Below are 12,671 nucleotides of genomic sequence, written 5' to 3'. Positions count from 1 at the left end.
CTCAGGATAACAAGCAACTAATGAGCAGGTGTGGCCAGGGAGTGGCACCAGGCAGGTGAGGGCGGGTTCAGGACAAAAACAAAAAGCACATGGTAAATGCAAACAAAATCATTCCATGCCACAAAAGACCAGCAGGGCGGGTAAATTCCATACAGGATACTAACAGAAATGCACCTCCTCCAGGTCTTAAATACCTCTTCCACCCTCCCCTTTCCCCCTCCCCCCAAACGCATCGCCCCACTGAACAAAGCGTTAAATCTGTGCAAAGTTAATCTGTGCTGTGGCTCCGGCAAGTTTTTCTCATTCATGTGATCCGGTAAGTTAGTGCCAGCATTAAATTTTCAGTGGTTCCACTGTGGTTCAACATGATTGACAAGAGATTGTACTCTGGGCAGCCCTACGTCTTCATTCTCACATGTCTGACTGAGTGCAGTGTGAGACTATGGTTTGGCTAGGACAGCATATAATCATATGTAGTTTTTTATTAGTATTTCCTAGCATAAAGGACATGGTGTTCATCATCACAGCTTGCAGTCTTCTCATTGCACTACTAGAGGGCCGAGTAGACCCTATAATCTTTGAACAATGTATTAATTGATTGTGATTATACACAGAATAAGCAAAGGTCCTACTTTAAGGGTGGTGTTTGGTTGGTGTAGGCCGTAAATACCAATATGTTGTAGCCAAATATTGTTTTATTTCTGCATGCTCTATCTGTCTGTGTTTACTTCAGAGCTTGACTCTAAACGCCTGCCTGTTCTTCTCCATTACATGAACAATTCATCAGTTCATTCCATTAGGCCTGTGTGAATTAATTACACATACGTCACTTGTTTTGCTTTCACAGAACTAATGGAGTGGACCTATTAATTGTGCATGTTATGGATAATAATTGAAATAGGTCCATATTTAAATGTACTTATAGTATGTGTAGAACGTTTTATACATTTGTAATGACATGGTATTTATGCTAATATTGGGCATCAGTAGACCTTATGATGAAAATTTGTACTGTAGTTGAGCGGAAACACAAAAAAAATATTTTTTATAATTAGAATATAATTAAATATAGAAAATCAATAAATGCTCAAAACAGATTTTGTATTTATCGACATACCATTACATTAAAATTCATATACATATTTCCACTTAATGTACATGTTAACAGAAACTAGATAAATGTATGTAAATAAAGTCAAATCATCAAAGTTTATTTATGTACAAGCAAGAATCTTTTCATTCTCTGAATTGTTTGTGTAACATTTTGTATTCCCATGTTCGTGTTTTCTCTACAAAATGTCCTTCTGTAAGAGGGAATTGATGACTTCCCAATAACCCTGAGTGTATTGATCCTAGCTTGGCTGTTATTAACGGTTGCACTAGCTCCTGCTACACATGATTAGTGTTTAGTCGCCTTATCCTCTCTCCCACCCTCATGGTGTTTTCTGCCCCAGTTCCCCCACATTATATAGTGTGTGTGTGCGTGTGTGCGTGCGTGCGTGCGTGTGTGTGTGCGTGTGCCTGTGTGAATGCCTGTGTGTTCCCTATGAGAACATTTTCAGCCAATGAATGTGTGCTAGTTAATCGTTTGGTGAACATTTTGGGAGTACTAATTCCCATAGACTTTGTGATAGTTTCCACGGAGATAGGAAGGTCAGAGACATAGCAACACATAGCAACACATAGCAACACATAACACGTACAAAGGGGTAATCTGCACCTCTGGCTAGGGCTCACATAGACAACAGTCAGTGGTTGTTCACACATTATTCTTTGCCTGCCACGGACTCCTGAAGCACTCCATATCCATCTCTAAACATGAGTTATGTCTACATCGTTGAATGTTCTTCTCCAGTATGCTGCAATTGCTTACACAAACATGTGTGTGTTTTACACACCAGTATATCTGTAGCCTATACAGCATTTGCGTTAAGAGATGAATAGCAATTATTTGTAGTATTATTATTAGTTATTTTGTTAAGTGTAACAAAATAAATAGAGCAGATGTGTTTCCATTGAACAGGACATGCCTGACTGCCTCTGTTCTGTGTCTGTTCCAGTGAGCTTCAGGGACTGTGGCCAGAGCAGGGTGGTATTTGAAGCGAAGGACCAGTCACATTTCAGGGTCGGTGTGGACGGTGTCCTCTACGCTGCGCGCCACCTCCACCTGTCCGATGAGGAGACCACGCCGTTGGTGGTGTATGCCCGAGACACACAGTCCAAGCAGGTGTGGAAGATGCACGTGCATTTCATCGTGCAAGAAAAGGGAACGAAAGAGGTAAGGTCACTTTAAATAATGATTCAAACCCAACTGTAGGGCTGCAATGGTGTCCACTAATGCGTGGCACACACTAGGCCATTTTTCAAACAATAGATGAAGATGAATGGATCTTTTTTGGTGGTTGAGCCTATGAAAGATAACAATTCGGCCCACTGTCCGATTTCATTGCCCAACAGCCAGGTCCAGATTGTCGCTAGTCTTGCAATCTCATTTTTAAAAGCATGACTTAAGCTAGCTTTGCACAAATTCTTATCGTTCTTAACATATATATACACCTATGGACGAAGTCATGGGGATGGTGTGAAAATGGACTGTACCTCTTGCAGCGTGTTAGACTCCATTTGCGCGAATCCATAACCCTTTCGCTTTTGCCAAGATGGCTTCTGTGTGATTACCGGTATGCCTTGGCTCCCAATTGGCTGTCGTCTTTCCCACTTGACAATCAATATACTGCGTACTTGGCTGTCCTCGAGGTTCCCCCTCCCCCCCCCCCAACACTACAAGATTTTGAATTGGTGGGGCCCTGGTCAGGTTGGGTGAGGTGAAGGCAAGGCAAGGCAACTTTATTTATATAGCACTTTTCATACATAAGGCAGACTCAAAGTGCTTCACATATAAACATTGTCATACAATAAAAGAAAATAATAGATAAGTAAAAAGTAAAATAGATAGAAAATAAAGGCAAAGTTAAGTTTAAAAGAAACTAGAACCATTTTAGGAAAGGCAAAGTTAAAAAAAAATGCATTTTAGAAAGTGAGAAAATAAAGGCAAAGTTAGTAATAAAATAAGAAATAGAAGCATTGTAGATTTAAGATTTAGCAAAAAGCTAAAGCAAACATAAAAGTCTTAACCATCAATCTTAACCATCAAAAATGGCTGACCATAGTCAGAAGGCAGTGTGCTGGGTACCAGCATAAGTAAGGAATAAACCTAGACTGGGGTATTTTACAAATTTACAACCACGTTGTACAAACAATTACGACCTGGTTGGTGAAGCCCGGAGTGGTGTACCAACATTGATGAGATATTAGTTACTCTCCTCTATAACGTATCAGTTTTTCACCAACATTGATGAGATATTAATTACTCTCCTCTATAACGTATCAGTTTTTCACCAACATTGATGAGATATTAGTTACTGTCTTCTATAATGTATTGTTTTTTTAATAACATTGATGAAAGATGACTTACTCTCGTCTATACCATATTGTTTTTACCAACATTGATGAGATATTATTTACTTTCCTCTGTAACCTATTGTTTTTTATTGACTTAAACAGCTGAAATTTAAATATCCTACCACAGTGCTTTCAGCATATTGTTTTTGCGTTGACAAGGAAACATCTGATCGATAGTTGTATTTGTTTTTAATGTTGGATTTGTAGCCCAATGATTTGAAACTGTTAAAAGCCAGAATCTAAATAAAGTTTTTTAGATTCTAAATAAAATATTAAACACTGGGGTATACCCTTAGTAAATGTTGTGTATTCATCAAGGAATACAACAACATATAAAGGAGGACATTTTCCCTTTACCATGCCTTTACCCTTAAAGGGGAGTGGGTAGGGACGACTGGATTACACCGTGTTGAATGTGTTTGCATTTTCATTCATTGCATCAAGAGCAATCTCTACAGAGGGGAAATGTAATTGGATTCAGACCAATTGTGAGTTTTTTTGTGTGTGTGTGTGTGTGTGTGTGTGTGTGCAAGCATGCACAACTGCCTCCCCTAAAGCATATTTCCTCCGTTCAGCAGGTGAAGACAGCAGGTGATGCAACAGGGTCCCGGCGGGTGCCTGAGATTGTGTTTCCGTGGCACAGCCAGGTTGTTGGGGGCGACGGCTCTGTGGTGAGGCGAGTGAAGAGGGACTGGGTGATCCCGCCCATCAACGTTCCAGAGAACTCCCGGGGACAGTTCCCCGAGGAGCTTGTCAGAGTAAGAGAGAGCCCTGTGACTAAAGCTTAACACACAGACGCACACCGCTTGTTTTTGCCATGCATCTCTTTCACAAAGAAAGCAGACTATTTGGAAAGTGGGCGGATTTTAAGTACTAGTGACGCCATGCCACTAGTACTTATTAGAAAAAAAATTTGAAATACTAAACATAATGGTCATAATAATGGCACTGCTACCACCTGCTTATTTAATTGGCCTACTTTTGCTTTTGTCTACGTTGGTACCATGACATCGATGGGTCATCAGCATGTGTTGACATTGTGTCTGTTGATTTACTTTGTAATGTGGTACTGCTCTCTCTCCATCTCAGCTCATCCATGTTCTCTCCTGCCCCTTGACCTCCTCCCCCGGCGTTCTCCCCTCCCGAGGGAGGGCGCCTGGAGGGGGATGCTTCCGGTGCGCGGAGAGAGGCAAGAGAGAGGGGGAAGGGAGAAATATTACAAATACATGATCGTATCGTTTACCCTTCTGTGCCACAGATCCGTTCGGACCGGGACAAGAACCGTCTCCTGCGCTACAGTGTGACGGGCCCCGGGGCCGACCAGCCCCCCACGGGCATCTACATCATCAACCCCATCTCTGGCCAGCTGTCCGTCACTAAGCCCCTGGACAGGGAGCACATCGCCAACTTCCACGTGAGGCCCCAGCCCCCAATGAGGGGACAATGCTTTTGAACTCAGTGTCTGTCTGTCTTTCTGCCACATAGTAAGTACAGATTTACCAGACGTAGTTTGCGCTGCGTTTCCCGACCCAGCCTCACAGACACCCCGAGGAGAGGAATCCCTGTTTGATCTTGGGAACAGCAGGGGGGGGGGAGCACAGTGCGAATCTCAGGCGCAGCAGGGGCTCACGTCTGATGAATATTCATGTTTCAGAAGGAGTTGTCTGTGCCAGAGGCAAGACGCTAGAGGCTGGAGGCTAGGATCTGTGATGTTTAGGAAACATGTTCCACAAAAAAGAGGCACGGAAGTGGTATAAAAAGCCAAGTTGTGAACAGACGCACCGTCGTTTTGGGCTTTGAACATAACGGTGGGCTGGTTAGCACAAACTAGAGGCGCAACAACTGATAGCATGCGGCTAGCCGTGCAGATGTGGGGCGTAAAGAACAGGACCTGGGATTCTCCGCCAATGCAAAGAAACCAGTATTTACTGCTATGTCAGTCTCAAAGGAAGGTCTGGCTGTTAGTGTCCCTATTCTAGGGACGGGCAGATTTTTTTGCGTATTTGGGCAGAGAATTGCGTATTTGCTGTTGCTGTTGTCTGAAATATTTCAGAGGACAATGGGGCATCCTAAGTTGGCACGGCTTGGTTTAAACCATGGGGGAAATAGAAAGCTGAATTACAAAAAAAGAAATCAAAACTTTATATGAATTCAAAGGATTCAAAGGAAATCTAAATATTCATGATGACATGAACATACCCTGATGGCTTTGTATGTCATTAATGTGTGTGTGTGTGTGTGTGTGTGTGTGTGTGTGTGTGTGTGTGTGTCTGTGTGTATGTGTGTATGTGTGTGTCTGTGTGCTTGTGTGTGTGTAGCTAAGAGCTCATGCGGTGGACCTAAACGGGAACCAAGTGGAGAACCCCATCGACATCGTCATCAACGTTATTGACATGAACGATAACAGACCAGAGTTCACCCACACCGTATTTAACGGCTCTGTACCGGAGGGATCCAAACCTGGTAATAGCACACACATGCACACGCACACGCACACACACACGCACACACACTAAAGCTTGATCTTACCTACTCATTAGTCTTAATTTATTCATCTTTTACATTAATTTGTGTTTGTGTGTGTTTTCCCCCACAGGGTCATTTGTGATGACAGTGACTTCTATAGACAAAGACGATCCCAAGACGGCCAACGGGATGTTGCGATACAAGATCCTGTCCCAGAATCCTGAAAGCCCCTCCTCCAACATGTTTACCATCAACAACAAGACGGGCGACATCATCTCCGTCGCAGCGGGTCTCGATCGGGAGGTACGCTGTTAGTGTCTCTGTGTGTTAGTGTCTCTGTGTGGTTCTGTCTCTGTGTTGGTGTGTTAGTGTCTCTGTGTGGTTGTGTCTCTGTGTTGGTGTGTTAGTGTCTCTGTGTGGTTGTGTCTCTGTGTTGGTGTGTTAGTGTCTCTGTGTGGTTGTGTCTCTGTGTTGGTGTGTTAGTGTCTCTGTGCGATTGTGTCTCTGTGTGGTTGTGTCTCTGTGTGTTAGTGTCTCTGTGTGGTTGTGTCTCTGTGTGTTAGTGTCTCTGTGTGGTTGTGTCTCTGTGTGTTAGTGTCTCTGTGTGTTAGTGTCTGTGTGTTAGTGTGTTAGTGTCTCTGTGCGTTAGTCTGTTAGTGTCTCTGTGTCTCTGTGTGTTAGTGTCTGTGTGTGTTAGTGTGTTAGTGTCTCTGTGCGTTAGTCTGTTAATGTCTCTTTGTGTTTGTGTCTTTGTGTTAGTGTCTTTGTGTGGTTGTGTCTCTGTGTGTTAGTGTCTCTGTGTGGTTGTGTCTCTGTGTGTTAGTGTCTCTGTGTGTTAGTGTCTGTGTGTTAGTGTGTTAGTGTCTCTGTGCGTTAGTCTGTTAGTGTCTCTGTGTCTCTGTGTGTTAGTGTCTGTGTGTGTTAGTGTGTTAGTGTCTCTGTGCGTTAGTCTGTTAATGTCTCTTTGTGTTTGTGTCTTTGTGTTAGTGTCTTTGTATGTTTGTGTCTCTGTGTGTTTGCGTAATTTGTGTTTGTGTCTATTTGTGTTAATGTCTCTGTGTGTTTGTTTGTGTCTGTGTGTTTGTGTTTGTGTGTGTTTGTGTCTGTGTGATTGTATCTCTGTGTGTTTGTGTCTCTGTGTGGTCTTCTAAATACCTTTAGAAGATAAATACCTTAAGAAAACTAAATGCTATTAGAAGATACCTATGTTGCATCTTCTAAACTGGATTTTGGGATAACGATTTGAACATGTTATACATGTCTGTTATCTATCCCCAACTGAGGTAACACAATGAAAATGGAGACTATGGCCGAGTGAAGCCCATGCATTTGCAGTATTTTGATGTGACCAACCAGGTGGCGGTGGCGACATTAGGGAAAAAATCCCAAGCTGCGCACAGTGGTTCCACCAGAGAGGCTAGCAATCCAATTGCCAACTGACTGACGTTATACAGATGACTCGGTTTTGATCTCTTGGGAAGTGAGGTCCAACACACACATGCAGTTGCTGCTTATCGCCATTTGTTTCGCCAAAGAAGATTTTTAGTGAAATCTTAGAGAATGCCTTTTTAACTATTCAACATCAATTGCAGTCAGCATTTATCAATAGTGCAAAAAACTTAACTTCAAGACCTACTTTTACAGTAATCATTTCACTGCATTTTGTTTTAAAAAACATTTTGTTTTAGTCATGATTGAGTTGGTTTTAATTTATTCAAGACATGCATTAGTGTTAAAAACTAATAAAATAATACAATTAATAGCTATAGAAAAAAAGAAAGATGATTATTTTGTCTGTATTTTTGTAAAATGCCAAATGGAGCAATTATGTATGTATATCAATTATGACCTACACCTAAAGGAAATATTGATGGATTTTCCATATGAAACTTGAGTAAAAGTATTGGCAACTATCTTGGCTGCTAGACTTACCCATATCATCAATTCACCACCCCAAACTTGAAAGGGTGCATAATGACATTCCCTGCTTAGCCTTCTAAGTCAGTCTACAAATTTGCATCTTTCAAATTTATGGAAAGGCCGGAGACAGGCATTTGCTGTCCCTTTCATCTTCCTTAAATGTCAGTAGAAAAATACAGAAAAAGTCTAAGCAGCTTCACATTTGATCACGAATCAGACCAAAAGACAACATATTCACGATAAACAGAATCATTAAAATTACATAGAGGCTTGACTTGGAACGAATTAAATTGCATTTTGGTAAACGCAGAGAATAAAATACAGTATTCTTCTGAGGTGAGTGACAGAGACATATGGAAGAATGTACATTTCAGGTGCCAAAATAAATACATGTATTTCTTTCTACGTGTCTACAGACATTACAGCTTGTGTGTGTGTGTTTTTGTGTGTGTGATACATCAAGAAGAAGCTGTACAAATTGTGGCTCCTCTACATCCATTAGAGTTGTCTGTAAACAGATCTAAGACAAGCTATTTTGAAGCCCTTTTTTGCCTTGATGCAGCATTTAACAAATGCGCCAACAGTTTGCAAACAGGCATTGTAGTTATACTCACGGTTTGACCCTTACATCGGTGTGGGCGTAAGCTTCAACATTTCAGAGGTTCGCCACACGCAAGTTGTATGAATCCCGACACGAGCACCGTGGACGTCCTTTTTTTTCATTGTTCATGCGCGGCGACTACTAACAAGGTTTTCCATGCCACGGCTTAACATGTTGTCATGCATTTGATCCCAGCCTTATGGCCGCTCTCTTTCTTTCTTTTATTCATGATTTTTTTACAGAAAGTTCCACAGTACACTCTGATCATCCAAGCCACAGACATGGAGGGAAACCCTACCTACGGCCTGTCCAACACAGCCACCGCCATGATCAGGATCACGGACGTGAATGACAACCCGCCAGAGTTCACCACCGACATGGTAGGCTGGGGACCGCCCACTTCCCTCCAGCCGATCCTCATTGGTGGAACAGCCATGTTATCTTCTTCCTTTCCTGTTTTTCTTATCCTCCTTTTGAGTTTGCTTTGTCTCGAGACTTTTGCGACCTTATAAGAAGTCAGAAGTACGGGAGTGCACAAGACAAATGAACCATCCTGAACCAATTAGACCCCTTTTTGCCCTGTACATTAATTGTACTTGTAGACCTTTTATACCTTAGTGGCCATATTGGTTGTAAATGATGGGTGGGAGAACTGAATGTTGAAGTAATTAACCAGTCAGTGTTTACTTTTGACAATGTCCTTATACTGTTGCATATTGGTTCTTCATTTATATCACATAGAACTCCAGACAAGCATATCATTTTAGTAGATCCCAAAATACATTAGGGACACATATTGTTGTAATTTCCAAGTAAAGGTAGGCTACCGTAAGCGATTGTGTAAGTGTAATATATAATAAATGTTAAATGTAATATGTATTAAATATACTTTTCAGATGGAGAGACACATTTCTGATATGCTCACTATTTTTTAGCACTGATACACTAATAATGTAGTTCTAATTATTCATACATTTTATTATTACTAATAAACACAAAACAAGAAGTCACTCTTTGTGATCAATAAGGAGAAGTTCTACTGATGGTAGAGTACTGATAGTAGTTATTTTAACTAGGATTACTCTTGTTTATAGACAGATAAAGAAACTGGAATGGAAGTATGTGGATTCAGAAGCTGTTGGAACAGATCCCAGCTCTTCTGCCAACCATGTTTCCCTCCTCTGCACCAAACTGCAGAAAAAAGTTTTAATGCAGTTTAAACCTTGACTTGGTTTAAATTGTTGCTTAACTCTATCCTTCCTTTTCATTTACTTACACTCTCTCTCTATATCTCTCCCTCTCTCTCTGGCTTCTTCTAACACAACCATGATTGTTTGTTTACTTCTTACTATCTTTCCTCATCGTTTGTCTAACTGTCTCTGTCTGTCTGTCTGTCTGTCTGTCTGTCTGTCTGTCTGTCTGTCTGTCTGTCTCTCTCTCTCTCTCTTTCTCTCTCTCTTTCTGTTTTCTCCTGCCAGTTTTTTGGTGATGTTCAGGAGAACCGGGTCAACGTAATCGTGTCCAACCTGACGGTGACGGACAAGGACCAGCCCCACACCTCGGCCTGGAACGCAGCGTACCGGATCATCTCCGGGGACCCCACCGGACGCTTCTCCATCCCCACCGACCCCACCACCAACGAGGGCCTGCTCACTGTGGTCAAGGTGTGCATCACAGTTTCCACCGCAAACACAAACACTTACATACGCATGGGCAAGGATGGGTCAAAAAGCTCTTCTCCCATTGTGCTGGCTCAAGATTACACTGTGACTAGGGTAAGGGTTAGGTAACCCTGAGCTGGTTTCTGGCCTAATCTGGAGAAAGATATATCAGTCAATTTGCTCTGCAATGACTCAACAGGAAATCCAGTTTCCTTTGAATCATCCTCTTTGTGGCAGCTGTTTTAAAAATTCCTTCTTTGCTCTGATTAGAACAATTAAAAATACATGACATTACATTCAAAATACATTGCAGAGCAGAGGCAGACCATGACGGATTAAAGTGAGGCTGTCAGCCTGACTCTGATGCTCTGATGCTTCGTTTGAATACCTGACCAAGAAAAGACCAGAAAGACCATGCAGGATTAAATACATCATTAAATGAGGGTAGAATTATTCAAAGGAAATCTTTTAACATCAAACGCATAAATACTTTAGAATTAAAGATAAAAAAGAAGGAAATGAAACAAATTTAAAATAACCCCCAACCAGTTCAAATATGCAAAAACATAAAACCAAAACAAAGGAAGAAAAGGGAAGAGAAATTATGTATAATGGTGAACGTATAAATGGAATATGAAACCTTTATCCATATATCCTCAAAGAAACTGCTGATAACCAGAGGCCAAATAATAGAAGTGGAAGACCAGTGCAAAGGAACGCAGACATGAGAGGCTCGAACGAGATCCCGACCAGACACAAAAGACACATGACCCCAACCGCCTCCACTCTGTCTCCAGCCCATCGACTATGAGCTCAGCCGCTCCTTCATGCTGACGGTCGTGACGGAGAACGAAGTCCCGCTGGCGCGCGGCATTCACCTGCCCCGCCAGTCCACCTCCACCGTGTCGGTGCGCGTGGTCGACGTCAACGAGAGCCCAGAGTTCTCCCCAGACCCAAAGTCCATCAAGCTGGAGGAGGGCCTCCCCGCCGGCTCTCTGCTCACCACCTTCACTGCCCAGGACCCCGACCGATACATGAGGCAGACCGTCCGGTAAGGCCCCCCACCCCCTCCCGCCCTGCCCCCATCCGACGCACACCTTCCAGAAGATTGGTGATTTTGAGTGATTCTTTATTAGATATTCTTCCACCAGGTTAGTCTCATTAAAACCTAAAGCTCTTTTTAACAAGAGAGGTGTTAAATCTTAATAATATTGAACATCTCTCTTGTTAAAGACATGTTCAATCTCATTAAGACCAACCTGGTTGGTCTTAATGAGATTCGACATCTCTTTAACAAGAGAGACTTGGCTGCAATTCAATTCCCACTGACTTTGATGTTCATGGCGGACATGCCGCGCTGCTCTTATCATTGATCCAGATTATTTTTTGCAACTAAATGTGGTGAGGTTGTGCAAATGCTGTAGAAGCTCAGAACCATAGATTCAAAAGGTGTTTCCTTTGCTGTCTTTCATCTAAGAATTCACAAAGTCGGGCAGCACATGCTCTATCTTCAATGATATGTGATCACTGTATATATTAAGGTTATTGATTATTTGACTTGCCTGTTCATTGGGGTTGCTGTAATGGGGTTTTATTGGTTATGAATACCATTGAAGAGTAATGTTCACGGCGCTTGTCCTCCTGGCTGTACACATGGTGTGTTATCCAAGGGATGTGAAGTGGTCCTAACGGTTCTAACACACAGGTACACCAAGCTGTTCGACCCGGCCAACTGGCTGGAGATAGACAACGTCAACGGGAGGATCTCCACCCGGGTGGTGCTGGACAGGGAGTCGCCCTACGTCAAGCACAACCTCTACAACGTCACCTTCATGGCCAGCGACAACGGTAACTCACACAAACCTAGCTCACCTAACAGGCTTTTGGTACCATTTCCAGAGTGCAGTGCATGGGCAGCTCTGTGGTAGCATGCCCGGAACCCAAAGCTGGGCTTTACTGTTGCCACTTGATTAAACAGAGAGAAGCCAGACTCAGATGCCGGGTAGATGCAACGCGCTGACCTCCACTAGCGTCTACACTGTGACAGCGTCAAGTGAGGGAAGGGAAAGGCTTTGTCCCGCATATAGCGGTCTTAATAGCGAGTAGAGTAATTGCAATCCTTTCCAGATGATTCTCTGTTTTTGTCAGTGAGAAGGAGATTTCTCGGCGGAGCTTGCTCTCACGGATTACACTCAATTGGTTCTTCATAGATAGATGGATGGATAAGTACTTTTATCATCCCCGTGGGGAAATCACTTTGTTGCAGCAACAACAAGGAAAAACAATGAACTCACAGTAGAAAATAGAAACCCAGCGCACATAGTTAGAACCATGAATAATATACATGTTCTAAAAAAGAACCAGAGATCTTAGATTCTGCAGATTCTCGAGGGGTAGGGACTTCAAATATTTAAACAAAAAGATGCAGAGGAAGGATTGTTAGAGCTGACTATAAGGTATGTACAATACTATTCAGAAAATAATAATATAAACAAATGTAAGGATAAAGAAGATAGAAAAAAAAGAATGTTGTGTTGTACATTATATACATTTCAAATAAAAAT

General features: G+C 42.3%; 1 protein-coding gene across 2 annotated transcripts in view; it reads left to right on the top strand.

Moving 5' to 3' along the window:
• LOC311353025 (cadherin-2-like) overlaps window positions 1–12,671 on the top strand; it is a 54,741-nt gene that overhangs the window by 31,184 nt on the left and 10,886 nt on the right. Inside the window, exons 3-11 of one of the 2 annotated variants that reach the window (XM_084472862.1) lie at window positions 2,061–2,278; window positions 4,038–4,217; window positions 4,718–4,873; window positions 5,778–5,922; window positions 6,056–6,228; window positions 8,689–8,826; window positions 9,925–10,110; window positions 10,905–11,158; window positions 11,813–11,955. In XM_084472862.1, the coding sequence (XP_084328988.1) occupies window positions 2,061–2,278; window positions 4,038–4,217; window positions 4,718–4,873; window positions 5,778–5,922; window positions 6,056–6,228; window positions 8,689–8,826; window positions 9,925–10,110; window positions 10,905–11,158; window positions 11,813–11,955 (1,593 nt within the window). Of the gene's footprint in view, window positions 1–2,060; window positions 2,279–4,034; window positions 4,218–4,717; window positions 4,874–5,777; window positions 5,923–6,055; window positions 6,229–8,688; window positions 8,827–9,924; window positions 10,111–10,904; window positions 11,159–11,812; window positions 11,956–12,671 lie in introns of both variants that reach the window. The other variant, XM_084472861.1, reaches the window with a different exon arrangement.

Source organism: Micromesistius poutassou (genome assembly GCF_964030765.1).
Source record: "Micromesistius poutassou genome assembly, chromosome: 9".
NCBI classification, from domain to species: Eukaryota; Metazoa; Chordata; class Actinopteri; order Gadiformes; family Gadidae; genus Micromesistius; species Micromesistius poutassou.
The sequence above is the reverse complement of the archived record's forward strand: the minus strand, read 5'-3'. Positions and strand labels throughout refer to the sequence as shown.